General features: G+C 39.9%; 1 protein-coding gene across 1 annotated transcript; it reads right to left on the bottom strand.

Annotated features, from left to right (window-relative positions):
* Positions 1 to 1442: 1442 nt before the first annotated feature.
* On the bottom strand, positions 1443 to 13978 carry cd36 (CD36 molecule (thrombospondin receptor)). Its single transcript, XM_041781043.1, has 12 exons — positions 13702 to 13978; positions 13176 to 13336; positions 12900 to 13044; positions 7926 to 8081; positions 5318 to 5409; positions 5179 to 5228; positions 5024 to 5093; positions 4653 to 4840; positions 4442 to 4560; positions 4288 to 4361; positions 2118 to 2172; positions 1443 to 2024 (listed from the first exon to the last, which is right to left on the bottom strand). The coding sequence occupies exons 1-12, from the start codon at positions 13822 to 13824 to the stop codon at positions 1848 to 1850; spliced, it is 1410 nt and encodes a 469-aa protein (XP_041636977.1). The 5' UTR covers positions 13825 to 13978; the 3' UTR covers positions 1443 to 1847.
* Between the last annotated feature and the right edge of the window lie 886 nt (positions 13979 to 14864).

The raw sequence follows: 14864 nt of genomic DNA, 5'->3' as shown, positions 1-14864 counted from the left end.
TGTTGCAAGCGAGCTTACGCTACTTGCTGCTGCACAGTTGTACTACCTCATTTTGTCTTATTGCTCTGATTGGCTCACAATGACAGACTGTTTGTCCAGTGACCTTCTGAGATTTTTTTCAAGGACGTTTACCAGATAATGTTACATATATCCATGCAATGACACAGTCCATCTCGGTGGTTGGCCAGCTAAATGGTTAAAATTCTGATTTTGAATTAGCAGCTGCGAAATTTACTAGTCCGTAAAACTTTTTTTTTTTTTGCAAATTCACGCCTAAAATTTCGGTCTAGTGCTCTGTTAAAACTGTATCTGTGCTTCCCATTGCTAGAAGCCACTGTAGCTTTCGTCAATGGCCACCGCCTTCCTGCCAAAGCTTTCCACCAGCTCTTCACTGAACGTTAACATTAGAAGCCTAGCAGTTAGCATCTCATAGGTAGTATTTTGAGCTAGAAAATGAAAATATTCAGGGTTATACTTATGCATAGCCACTTAACCGAAGTCATGAGTAAGCACATTAAGCATGATGTTAATCTGCAAAGAATGAAGGATGGGGAAGCTAGCTGCTAACTTTAGCTATACTCTACTCAGCCCACCAGCTTTACATCATATACCCAATGACACAATAACCCTGTGATGAATGTGACTGTTTACTGAGCTTTTTCTCCCATGTAGAGTAGTTAATGTATGTTTAGCTGAAGGAAATATCCACCTTGGAGCATCACAACTTATCATATATGCTGAACGACTTGCAGGTCCAAGTACTGGGTGGAAGCTGTGGAGCATGTGCAGAAAGCCTAGTCCAGGTTGGATCTGGTTGAGTTGTTTTTGTTGTAACAATTGGACTTTTTCCAAATCTATGTGAATGTACTGAGTGTGACAAAAATTGAACTCTGATCATTTTCTTTAAAGATTATCACAGGAAGAAGTGTTGGAAAGTGTATAACAGAATCTTAAAAGGGTACCAGTCTTCAGCTTTTGTGTCGTACGTTTCAAAGAGTTGTGGGCTCTACCTGTGTAACATCAAGGCTTTAAATCACACCAGCCTGACGAGTGTCTGTTGTTATTTTAATAAAAAGCTCCTCTATATGTATGACATGTCAGTTTCAGACTAAGCACTTGACTCAAAGACACCCAGGAGGCTGAAGAGGGTCATTTAAAAGCCATAAAGAGAAGTGAGGCCTCCTGCTGGGTTGAAATACTGCTTTCTCACCAAACAAACCCAAGTACCATTCATAACCACGAGGCCATTTATATAACTCTTTCTGATTTATGGGCCACTCAAGGAAAAGAGGGAACTAAATAATTCTGTTTCTGCGTGCACAATGCTGCTGTTTGTTCAGCAGGAGGAAAGTCTCTGCTGTATTTTGGCCCGAGGGAGACGAGTTTTTACAGGATGTTCCCGGGAAAGAAACAATCTAATATGTGCAAATGGAAACTCCTTTTCAGTTTTTATTCATTTTAAAGACACTAGTTCAGCGAAGTATAGAACATTTGAATGGATTGTACATTTCTTTCACAGGATGTCAAACATGTGCCTCCTCTTCGCATTGATTACCAAACCTGACAGTTAAGAGGAGTCTCCGTCGTCTTTCCCTCAAGAAATCCCTGATTGATTCAAAGTTACAGTGTTTGCAATTAAAGTAACACTCGGCAAAGCAGTTTAGCTTTTGGGCTTTGCAAAAATCACAGTTATCCACCCCCTTGTTATCAAAGGAGGCTCAACATTATAAATAACACTGAAATTACAAAAAAGTGCAAGTCTATATCAAAAGGTTCCATGTCCCTTAGCAGCTTAAATGCACTGTGCTCTTCAACCCACTCACAACAAAAACTTCAGCATGATTCATTCACACTATTTTGACTTGGTTGTTTCTCTTCATGCAGATGCAGTAGAAGATGAGACACAACACAAAGATGCCTGCACCTATGCCCATCATTGCCTTTTGTATCAGCTCCAGCAAACTGATGCGCGAGATTAGCTCCGTCTTGAACATGTCTGCCGTTTCGTTATCCAACTCAGCCGTCTAGATGGAGACAGGGGAAGAAAGAGTGACTGATTAGCATGCATGACAAGCAAGCAGAGGAAACTTCATGGCTGCAGGGCTCAAGTTTTTTACCTCGTTGAGCCAAACAACAGGGAATATGGTATAATCCTTGACTTTCTTCAGAACCCTGTGGAGAGAGAATGTATTACTTAGTATTCAGTGCATGATTCAGTCTCAAACTTTCTTTTTTTTCACGCCTTTGTTTGACAGTGACAGCAGAGACATGTACACAAAATGCAGGGAGGGAAAGATATTTTGGGAAATGTGCTTGTTTATTTTCTTGCTCAGAGCTAGAAGCGAAGATGCCGCTGTGGTGTCTGAACGGTAAATAAAATAAAAGGTTCCCAGGGTCTTACGTTCACAAACATTGTAGAAGAATGGAGGAGGCAATTTTCTCAGTTTAAGTTGCAGAAAATCAAAGGGAGATGGATGTAAAAACTGTAGTTTCAAGGCTCTGCTAATGCTCTATGTCCACTGTGAATACTGACAAAGCCTTTAGTCTGTGCTATGCATTGCTTTCGTCAAACTTTAGGAGGAGGTGACAGCTGCCTTCAACGCCATCAATCACACCATTCTGCTCTCACATCTTGAGCATTCCTTCAACATCACTAGCACTGCTCTTTCCTGGATAAAATCTTATCTCAAGGAGAGACAACAGTTCATCCTTGAAGCATGGCAGTTGCCACTCATAGCTGGAGGTTAGCATAATGTTCACACAAAACCAAAACATATTTGGCTCGTAATTAACATAAACTTCTTACTTTTTATTTTAAACATAAGCTTGCTCCGGAAAACTTTAAAAAAGAAAAAAACCCTACATCTAATGCATTAGGGAGTGCTCTGCGCCAAGTCTTTATGCTAAGCTAGGCCAAGTATAGAAAAAATTGTCAATTTTGAGGCGAAGGGGGTAAGTCTTTAAAAGGAACCCTGCATGATCAGACAAGTTAATCTTGTTGGATAGATATTTGTATGTCTCAAATGTATATTAAACTAAAAAACTCACTAAATATCCCACATATCTGCATTTTGAGTACATTTCAGCTCATAAACTCACCAGGAGACCACCACGTTTTCATCCGCGTCACGGAGTGTGACGTCACGGTTCCGCAGAGCTCCTCTTCATTGCTAAGCAGTAACCGTTTTTCAGACTTTGTTTTTCTGCTTGCAGCTGTTGCTGACTTGAGTTTGCTGCGTGTTGGTTTTGTCTCCCTGCTGTCAAAGCTCTGTCATTCCTACAAAGATTTACCTCAGTAAACCTCCGTCAAATGACTACATTGAGTGTAAAGTGGAAGAATGCCGGGAGCTTTTAAAAATAAAAATATTATGTACATAGAACGGAGTTTCTCCAAAGAAATGCTAAAACGGACTTTTACTTTGAAAGACGCAAGCCGGAAGTCCTTTCGTATTGTGTTTACCTTTACCTGAAACGTGTGGAAACGGAAAGCCTCATAAAGAAGAGAAGTTCAGGGAACAGCTTTATTAAACAGATGCATTTTAGCTCATAGCCTTCATCTGGTTCATAAAGAAACAGATTTCAAACATTTCCTACCCGTGTGGACAGAAATATTTGCTACAACAAGGTAAATATGGCTCTGTATTTATCATTTTCCTGTCTAGATGAACAGATAACTGCTCGTGGTGCAAATATAATATAGAAAAGACCTCTAATTTTAGAATTCTCTGTGCGTGAGATGTGCTGCGTTTCTGAGATGCAGCCCTAACACTGGCTGCCAGTCTGAAACAGGTTACTGCAGAGGATCACTGCGGAACTGTGACATCACAGCACCAGCGCGGACCAAACGGGACCAAAACATGGCGGTTTCCTGGTGAATTTATAAACTCAAATGACTCAAAATGCAGGTATCTTGTGAGTTTTTTAGTTCATTATATATATGAGAGATGCAAATATCTATCCAACAAGATGAACTTGTCTGATCATGCAGGGTTCCTTTTAAGGGACCTCAAAAACTATCTTGAAAGTCCTCACAAGCATAAAGAAAAGAAATCAGGAATATAGCACTTGTAGAATACGGTGTTACTGCTAGCAAAGCTGGGTTAGCATAGCGCTAGGCTAAGTGGTCAAAAAGAGTTTTTGTACTTCTTAATGCTAAGCTAGTTCAGTTAGTGAGCTAAGCTATCTATTATATAGGCATGAGAGTAGTGTTTACTTTCTGTGCTTAACCCTATCATGAATCAAATGATACCAAACACTTCTCCCATAAAAAGGTGAAGCAAAACTTACGTGATGACTTTTGATGGTCCGTACATCATGTTCACTTGAATTCTCTTTGCAAACCTCAAGGTGAACCCTGTAATCTGGTGAAAACATCACAAAGGAGTTAGAATCCTATGCTGCTTATTAAAACTCGGTATGATAGGAGTTAAGAAACTCTTACAGGTTCCACATCCATGTAGGTGGCATGGTGCTCCTCGCTCGGACTGAGGCCTTGAACGGCTTCTAGCAGGTCTGGACTACCGTGCAGGAAGTGTGGCAGAGAGATGTATATGGGTTTTCCTGTTTCAAGAGCAAGAAACCCACAGAATTAGCATGCTTCACTCCTGAATAGAAAGAGCTTTACAGTGTCAAAATAACAAATCAAAACGGACCATCTTGACAGGAACTGATGTCCAGAACTCCTGCCATGGTGCAGTTTTTGGTGGTCTTTGGGTCTCTGCAGAAACAATGGTTGTCTGGGTTCACTGTCGGGGAGGCCAGGGTGTTTGGCTGCAGGGTGAAGCGGTACACTTCGATACCTTTCAGATCCAAGCTCTGCTCAAAGCCAGCTGACACAGACCTGAAGACCAAGCAGCATTTGACCATCATGCACTCTGCCATCTTTGGCTCTACTCTGCATTGGAAAGCTCTGACCTCTAGTGGTTACAGCGAGGAAAGTTCAAAGGCTGCACTTTTCAAGCTGTCAAACTCTAAGTCAGACACTGGGTTGAAAAAAATCCTATAAGATAATAATCTTAATCACCTGCAGATGTCTGATGAGAAGAAAAAGAGAGGCTTCGTCTTGTCCACAAACGGAGGGAATGACGAAGCATCTGAGAAGGAAAGAGAGAAAAGAAAGAGAGGGTGATTCAACAAGTCATGGAGCCTTTTGTGCATAACAGTTAGATCAAGCCATACCTGTCCCATTGATCATGTCACAGTACTTGTCATCCCAGAATTTTAAGCTCCTGTTACACAAAAGGAAAACTCACTGGTTATAATCTGTGCTAAAACAATGAATCATTTCTGATTTGCTTTATTCAGAAATTTGACTCACTTCTCGCCTCGCCATCTGTCAATTATTCCAACTTTAGAGATGTCATCCTGCCCAGTGAAGACAGTGTAGAAGCCATCATAGGTGCCATTGTACTAAAATAAAAAACATTTCATTTAATACAATAAGAAAAGTACGGAATTTCAGATTATTTGCTTGGTAGATTTGATCTTTTCTATATTTATCATTACGTTAAGAGTCCCTGTAAAGCAAAACACAGAAATTGGCCACCAAACACACCAAAACATGATTGAAAATCGCTGTTGTGACAGTGAAAGAAATATTTTGATTTATGGATTTAAACTCCCTCATTTTAGGGTCTGTTTTTTTTTTTTTTGGGAGGATGACCCAATGGAGTTCCTTAGTGTAGCCTTTAGCTCTACATTGCACAGAAAGCTTTAGCATCTTCATGCTCATGCTTGATAGCTAATCACCTGAAGATTTAACATTACATTATGCAGGTTTGCAAGATACATTTGCCTTTTTCCATTGCAGTGATCTCTTTGGATGCAAGTTTGGAGCATTTTATTCCCCTTTTATTGATTTTAAAAGTCAGTCATGGTCAATATAGTTTGGCTTTTTTAACAAAAAATAAAGAGGTCAACAGAGGTCCAGCAGATTGGTGCTAGTAGTCTCACAATTAGTTAAATGGGTGCACCCCCCTAAGTGCAGTGTAAGTCTCTCTGGTGATTGCAGTAAAAAGACGCCTGTGTCTGGAAGTTCCAGTCACTGGTTAATCAGTATTTCTTGCTACCATTACACCATGAAGACAAAAGAACACTCTAAGCAACTCAGATAAAAGTTTATTGAAAAGTCAGGAGGCTTCATGGTCAAGTGGAAGAAAATTTTTTTTGTCTGATGAGACAAAAAATGGGGCTTTATGGCCATCAGATAAGACACTATGTTTAGCAGACACCAAACACTGGGCATCCCCACTATGAAGCACGGTGGTGGCAGCATCATGCCGTGGGGATGCTTCTCGACAGACAGCCCTGGAAGGCTTGTGATACATAGAAATGGTTTAAAGACAACAAGGTAAATGTTCTGGACAGGCCAGGTCAAGTATGTTTGTACAGTCACTTATTTTACAGTACATATTTTTATTTAATTGACAAACATTTGTAGAAATCTGTTTTCATTTTGACATCAGGGGTGGGATGGGGGTGACATTTTTTTGGTCAAAAAAGCCAAATTATATTGACCATGTTTGGTTGATAAAATCAATAAAAGGGTAAAAAAAAAATCCAAGGAGGTGAATACTTTTATAGACACTGTATCTCAATGAGAATACTCCAAGGTACATAAAGGTTAAACAAACTAAACAACACAGAGGGCTCATAGCTTAAAATAGAAAGGAAACCAAAGCAGCTAGGTACAAAGGTTAGATGTATTTATCTATATTGCTCACACAAACAACTGGACGATTTAATGCATAACAATATAGATGAGGCCACTCAGTCAAACGTCAGCCAAAGTTGTCTATATTACCATTTCCAAACAAATCTTTAATTAACAAACAGGCTTATACATGCGTGTATTTTAATCTCTTTGAGTTATTATGGCTCTCTTCATGCTATAAATAAAAGAAATTGTGGAACAAACATTATATTATATATATTAAGGGGTTAAAGAAAGACATCAAACCACTTGAAAGTAACTGCAGGAAGATGTAATGAGTGTTATCAGTTTTGTCAATCTCTTGCGTTTAGGTTGGCCGGAATTTCAGTGCCTTGTCCAGCGTCAAGCCAGACGCTTATTTGTCCTCCTTTTGGAGTCGCACCTTAATGTAACACAGCATATTGTCCATTGTCCTCTGTCTCTGAACATCAGTCCGGTGTTTGTATGTTGAATATGATCCTGGTAATGTATATACAATGTTGACCAAACATAAACTTTACCTGGCCGTCACAAATTGGTAAATTAACGGTAAATATATATTTTGGAGATCGATGCCATCCATGATCAATGGCAATGCTCAATGCTCAATGCTCGCTCTCCCTCCGTCTTTCTCTCCTGATACTAGCTGCACAGAAACTTTCATCACGTCTGTCCCGTAAATTCACCCGTTATTCTGCAACCTCTCTTGCCAAACGTCAACTTCTACAATTGTTTAGGTTGTGAACTTATGATAAAACTCAGTAAAATTGTAATGAGCAGGGAATACACTAGAGTCCTATTTGTTGCGGTTAGTCTTGCTTCACCAAGTGCTGCAAAGTGTCCTCCTTTTTGGTGCTGTAGAAATGGCCACCCTACTTGTGTTGCAAAAGAGTTTAATTAAAAGTATGACTTATTTCCAGAATTTCATCAATAATCAGCAATGCGTTGATATTTATAGCGTGACAGGCTATGAGTCATGATGTATTTGGATAAAACTAGCGTAAAATTAGACACTGAGCACCCCCATATATCTGGAATGGAATGATCCGTGTTTCATAAGCAGGCGTTAAACTAAGACTGACAGTGGAATGATGCAAATGAATCGTCATGTTTGACTATTTCTGGTCATTCCTACACTAATTTTCATAGTCTTGTGTTATGCACAAGCTTGAAAAAACATATTTCTTATTGCTTTACATGGACATAAAGTTTATAAAAATATGTGTGTACTTACAGGTGAAAACAACCCCACAGTCCCCTTCAACAACGGGTCCATGTAACCCCACAGGATTTCCTTCACTGAGCGGTGCATGAACAAGGAGGAGTTGCTCGACTTGATGAGATTCTCCAGCACTGTGTGGAGCACTTTTGGGACCAGTGAATAAGCTCCCTAGGAGAGAAATAATCCAAAATGTTAACATTTATATTACATGAAACTATATAAATTTAATTTCTCAATCAGTAATTAAAGTGCCACCTGTTAAAGGCAACAGTACTTTGCCATAATGATAAAAACACATGCAGAACTGCTGTGCACAGTCGCTGGAGGAGATAAGCCTACTTTATGGGTGTTTTATTACATAATTACAGACAATCAGAGGCTTTCACTGAAATTGCTTAGACTTATCTTTAGAGCATATCAAGTTTGAAGAAACAATATCTTAATTGTAGCCATAAACAAGAACAGCAATGTGGCATTATGGTGTCTCAGCTATTCAGAATTTCCACAGGATGATGGTGTCAGTCTGAGGTCAAACAACAACAGTCACATCATTTCTACAGTTCAGGGCCTGTACGCGTGGTATTTTTGGATCACAACATCTAAAATAATCAAATCAAACATCTAACATTTACCATCTTGGGAGTGAAAATGTTGCTTTTATAAGGCATTATTATTATACACATTTTAGTTAAGTACATTCTAGCATGATAATAAGTGCATTTTTGTTATCATCCAATTTTGAAATGCTGTGAGCATTTTTATGTGAAAAGAAGGGAGAAAATGACAGCTAGCTTGGTTAGCATGCTAACTTCTTATTTGTACGTATCTGTGAATTGTTAAGTTAGGTGGTTAGCATGTTAATATCCTGAAAGTAGATTCAAATAAGCACAGAAGCTAAAGCAGCTAGCCATTTTCTGTTTATTTTGAAATGCTGTGAGAATTTTACTAAAAAAGGGGGACAGAGCAACTAGCTCAGTTTGCATGCCCCTTTCTAATTTGTACAACTCTGTGTAGGCTATTGTTAAGTTAGCTAGGTTAGCATGTAAATATCCTGAAAGGAGTTTCAAATAAGCCCAGAAGCTAAAGCAGCTAGCCATTTTCAGCTTATTTTGAAACGCTTTGATTATTTTTACTAGGAAGGAGGGAATGGGCAGCTAGCTTGGTTAGCATGTTGGTTTCTTATTTGTACAACTCTGTGTTGTTAAGTTAGCTTGGTTAGCTGTTTATTTTGAAACGCTGTGAGCATTTTTTTCTAGAAAAGGGGGAAAGGGGCAACTAGTTTGGTTAGCATGCCCGTTTCTGAGAGTAGTTCTAAGAAAACACAAACCCTAAAGCAATTAGCCATTTTTATGCTGATTTTGCATCCTACAAGTATGTTCCTAATTATTATTTGATTTTTTAAAATGGGTTTGGAGCATTGCTCATATTTCCTGGGTTTTGTAATTTGCCAAAAACATATGATGAACAAATTAGTGGAGCAAGCTCACCTAACTCGAGTTGCTAGTTAGGTCAGCATTTTATTTTTCTAAGAGTAGTTTGAAAATAATTACCGAAGCTAAAGCAGCTGGACATTATCTGTTTATCTTGACATGCTGTAAGCATATTTATCAAAAAAGGGGAAAATGCAGCTAGCTTGGCTAGCAGCCTACATTTTTTATGTACTTCTCAGATAAATGAAGAAGCTAAATCAGTTTGCAATTTCCTGTTGATTTTGACATACTATAGACAAGTTCTTTATTTCTTCTTCTTATACCATACAAAAATGGGCCAAATTATGTACTTTTTAAAGGGCATTTCTTGAATTCTTACAAATGCTACAATGTCATTTAGCAGACACCTTTTGTCCAAAGCGACTTAGATCAGGGACAGGTGTTCAGTGTGTGAGGACTTTGCCCATAGGCCCAAGTTGGATACTCACTGTACCACGACTAGGTTCGAACCCAAAACCCCCTACGACAAAGTCAGTGATGTAAGCCACTGAGCTATCCAGCCTCCATTTGTCATAGCGTGTGTAACTCTGTGTAGTTAAGCTAGCTTGACTGGCATGCTAAGATTGTCAGATAAGCCCAGGAGTTAAAGCAGTTGGCAATTTTCAGATTTACCCCTGACATAGCCTACTCAAGGACGTATTCAATACAGGCAGCAACCTCCAGTCCTGAAAAATGAAGTCAATGCGGAAGTGCAAAAAATTGCCATACCGCGAGTGTCCACTTAAGGCTGGCTGCAGGAACACCAGAAGTCCCGTCTGGACACACGTTAAACAGCCGGTTTTGACACTGGAAATAAACTGGTTTACAGCCCGGTTCAAAACACCAAACGTGTCTCTAGTGTCCTATTGTGCTCCCACTGTACGGGGGGGTGAATTTTTTGTACCACGACCGTTTCGATTATATTTAAGATGAAAGCTGATTGGCGTGTCTCATTTGATTGACAGATAGCTCGGAAGGCAGAGGCTTCGTTTCTGTCAACCGGAATGCTAGCTAGCAGGCTGACCGGAAGTCGCGCTTGGTGGGCGGGCCGTTATGTTGATCCAAAGTTGGGCTGAGACCGCGATTTCAATATGGAAGCCTCCATGGATTGGCTTCAAGAGCCGTTTGAGTCCGCCTATTGTAAGCAGACGACTGACGTCACACAGGGTTTGTCGAATTCTTTCTACAGTCTATGATTCAATACTTATTTTATGATGTAACCCACTTTGTCATATTTAGATAATTAGATTAAGAAAGACAAGATCTTAGGAAAATAACCAAAATTCACTCATTATCACAGGGAAACAGAATAGAATGACATGTATCGGTGTATGTACACTTTAATTTGCAGTTCTTTTACCATTAAGAGATATTTCAGCACAATTCTAGCTCCAAGTAATCTAATTATATCAGTTCATTTCCTTCAATTAATAACAAAGACATGCATGTTCTTTTTCGTGTGTGCCAGGTACTATAAAAGAAAGCACAGATAACAGGGTTACTCGACACCCCTTTCACACACTGATACTTCCTGAAAACCAGTTCTTGTTAAGAGATTTGGATCACCGTTCCAAATATAATCCATGAATGTTGCTGATTTTAGAAGACTATTATGGCACAGCTCCTGCACAGGTCTAAGCCTAAGTAACAGAAAAAAAATAAGCAAGTTTTTAAAATGTTTCTGCCTTATGTAACTGTGGCCATTGTGACTGGGGGTCTTGCTGACTTTGCAGCTGTCAACACAACTGTGGCTTAGAGATTTAAAAAACACAGACTGTGGCAAAACAACAAATATTCAGGCAGGCACCATCAGCAATCAAAGATTTCATATCAATCCTTTGAAACCTTTGTATGCTAGTTCAAATTAAAGGAGAGATAAGGGGTTTTCATTTTCATGGCAGAGCTATAATAAAGCTCCACTGCCATTAAAACTCAAGACACTCAGTGGGAGTTCCACATTCATGCAGACTGAAAAATGCTGCCTGTGCTAGTAACACAATAGTTAGCTAGCTGGTGCTAATACTAGCCAGTGTGCTAGCATACTAACAGTACAGTATCCACCAATATGGCATTCACTGTGACATGTCCATCATTTCAAACACTCAATTGTTGGGTGTTTTTGAGTGTGCCGGTATTACATCGCTTTTGAGCATACTTCTCAGTGTAAACGCACTAATGCACTCAAATTACTTAGTATTTAGTACAAGAGTATGCATTTAGGACAGGCTATCTGCATTAAAGAAACTAGCAAGCTAGCCAAGCTTGCTGCCTTTGCTGACCTTTCGGCAAGCTCATAGTAAGCACAGGGACGGACCTGTTTAATGTATTAAATACATGCTACTTCTGTGGAAACTTACAGGCTAAGTTAGCAACCTTGTAGCAAAATATGCTAGCTACCACAAATCTTACCTCTGAGAAAACTATACGTTGACCAAGCTAGCTGCCGTTTGATTAAACAAGAGTGTGGATAACGTTAGAGTTTCTCCAGCTGCTTTTGCTTTTTTGTTACCTGAAAACAACCAGTAAGGTAACTAGCATGCTAACCAAGCTAGCTAATAAATATACAGACTTATGTAGAGTATGTTGGGTTAGTAAGACCGTAAAACACAGAATAGAAATTATCTTTAACAATTTTGGCAATTATGGCAGAAAATGTGGTACAGTGAAAGATATAGGTTTTACAGAAACTCAGTTTTACTTTCTATGGAAGCTCTGAGGGGACACACATCCATACATTGTAATTTAATCTGTTTTTCTATGAAAATTAGTACATTTTATTGTATTTTCTGATCTGGAACCATTTGGCTAGTGATATTTGAATAACAACACTTGTTTCCTGAGATAAGGAATTAAATCCAGCTGTTCTGTCAAGGCTTTGAAAAATTAACTCATTATTATAAGAAAACCAGCCCCGTCACCCCCCAAAAACCAGACGAATAAGTCAAGACCTCATGAAAATCAATGGAATTTTCTCATTATCAGAGGAAAATTTATATGTCTTCTGTAATTTTATCAAATTTTCATTAAAAAAAGTATTTTTATCTGTTTGGAAACGCTGGTATTTTATTGTAGCAATTTTAATTTTGCTCTGACTCTTCCAGTTGAAACACTTTATGATGTACAGCACTGGTTTCCAACCTGTGGATTGTGACCCTCTATGAGGCCAGAAATACAACATGCTAGCTGACAAGATGTTGGCATTATAGTACACATGATTTTGAGATTGATTCCTCAAAATTTGCTTTTCTTTTGAAAAGATTTTACCAGTTTAAAGGAGCAACTGAGAAAGCACCCTGCAGTCTTTTAAGTTTCAAACTTGCCACTGAGGGTCACAAGTCAAAAGGTTGGAAACCACCACTGAAACAAGTAACTGCAGGCCACTGCAACCCACCACAGAGCAACACAGCTTGATTTGGCATCAGCCTATTTGGGCCTGCAAAACTGCGGCACGTTAACTTTTAAAGGCAGAGCTGAGTGGAGTCAGGAGTCACGGCACGGCGGGGTCACACTCACTTACAGCCACAGCGAGGTTCAGAGAGGTGACTTTGTCTTCCTCATGTCCATTGGACAGGGATGGCTCAAAGATGGCGCCATAAGGTAGCATGAAGGAGACGGTTTTGTTTGGGTTGAATGTGATCTGCTCTTTGGGAAGATATCTCACCCTGAAGGAGGCAAAAGATTTTACTGAGAGACTGAATTGAAATCAGAGGAGAGATTTGACACAAATCACAGTGATGTGGATGTTGTGGAATGCACAGACTGCCCTGAAAAAAGGCAAACAAATTAACCTTACCTATATGTGTATGGTCCTTTTTCCTCTACAATTGGTTTGGCTCCAGCCTCTATAACCTCAGTGGGATTTTTGACGTCATACAACCAGAACTGCCTGTACACCGCTGCCCCCGCGGACACCCAGTTGTCATATGCTGTGGTCCCAGGCTCAATGAAGGCTTCCTAAACCCAACAGACACACAGACAGTCTATTTTTAACATGCCTCAAGAAGACTGCCAGCAGGCCAGCTGCCCCGCTGATACATGAAAAAGGGAGGATGCTCTGTTATCAAAAAGGTCTGAAAAAAAAATCATATTTCTTTACAGTGCCAACAGAAAATAACAGATGCTGATTTTTTTACAGAGATGAAAAGAAAGCACACTTGGCTTTTTCCTGCACAGCTTGTTTACCAGCTTCTCAAAACGCATGCCTCTTCCCTCTCATTTCTCCCGATTCACCTTGATCTCAGCATAGACACACACTCATAATCAAACACTCTGTGTCACTCCCTGCAATTTCCAAAGCAGGGTGAAACTGAGCACCATACCTTCTCCACTGTCCCTTCAATGATGATGTCTCCCAGCGGGATAAGGACGCCTCCGAAAACGGCAATCAGAGCCCCAAACACAGCTCCGACTATCAGCCCGCACCTCGTGGTACAGCAGCCCATGGTTTGTGCGCGTTTTTCCCTCCGTACGTCCTTCTATCTGCCAGGCAGCCTGCTCTCCTTCTGTCTCTCTGTGTGTTTGTGGAGTGTGAGTGCGGGTGCGTGCAGGCTGTCTGTGTCTGTTTGTGTCCTGGCAGCGGCAGTACGAGCAGAAGCAGAGCAGGCAGGCTGTACCATCAGTGGAGCTGACAGAGCAGCTCAGGCCAGGTAAAGGTACAGACACCTCTGGCAGGTGTCCAGAGACATATTATAAATGAAGTTACATAAGGAGTAAGGTTCAGCTGAGCGACATCTCCTTAGGGAATCAGTTAACACTATCAGCAAAGATAACAGCCACAATAGGCTGAGGAGAAAGGTTGAAGGAGGCGTCGGTGGATAAAGATCAAAAAAAGTTCATCTCCTTTTTGCATTATTTTCAAGCCTCTTTGGAGAAGCTTCATCAGAATCCAAACATCTCTTAATTCAAACAGCTTAATTACAAACCCCTTCAAGCATATTTGCACGTACTGTATGCTATCTTTCCTGTCCCAATTCTCTTCTATTTGTTTATCTTTCCCTCCACTATAAATGTCTCCTCTTCTTCAGGCTTCTTGCGCAACAGACTTACAGAAAAGGGGGAGCGTATAAATTATAAAGTATATTCTCATTGTGCAGAGACATCAGAAAACGCTTATCTGTTTGTGTGCTTGAGCTGTTTAAGAGGGATGTTAGATTGAATTGCACTTTATTGCTCTTACAGATATTCTGCAAAGCTTATCTTGATTTGGTATCTTGATATATCTTATGTTATTATGGGGTATAGGTTTTTGTGCACATGAGGTTTGGGTATGAACTCTGCAAGAATAAAGTGTTGCTTTTGGACATGCAGTTTATGGGTGCAGTTCTTCTTTGCAGCTGGATTTTCACAAGATTGCAGCTTTGGAGTACATGATCCTACTATCAAATACCTGAAGATAGGGATGTAGCAATACTCTCAATATACAGCAATACTCTCACAATACAAAACTTATCAGGTTTCAAATTTCTCTCAAGAAATTAGACTG

Source organism: Cheilinus undulatus, linkage group 23, assembly GCF_018320785.1.
Source record: "Cheilinus undulatus linkage group 23, ASM1832078v1, whole genome shotgun sequence".
NCBI classification, from domain to species: Eukaryota; Metazoa; Chordata; class Actinopteri; order Labriformes; family Labridae; genus Cheilinus; species Cheilinus undulatus.
This window is presented reverse-complemented; position numbering and strand designations above follow the sequence as displayed.

Excerpts from the sequence above, each read along its gene's own strand:
- cd36 (XM_041781043.1), bottom strand. The coding sequence starts at position 13,824 with ATGGGCTGCTGTACCACGAGGTGCGGGCTGATAGTCGGAGCTGTGTTT. Across the intron at positions 4,362-4,441 it reads CCTACATGGATGTGGAACCT|ATTACAGGGTTCACCTTGAG; the intron begins GTAAGAGTTTCT and ends TGTTTTCACCAG. Across the intron at positions 2,025-2,117 it reads CTGTTGTTTGGCTCAACGAG|ACGGCTGAGTTGGATAACGA; the intron begins GTAAAAAACTTG and ends GTCTCCATCTAG.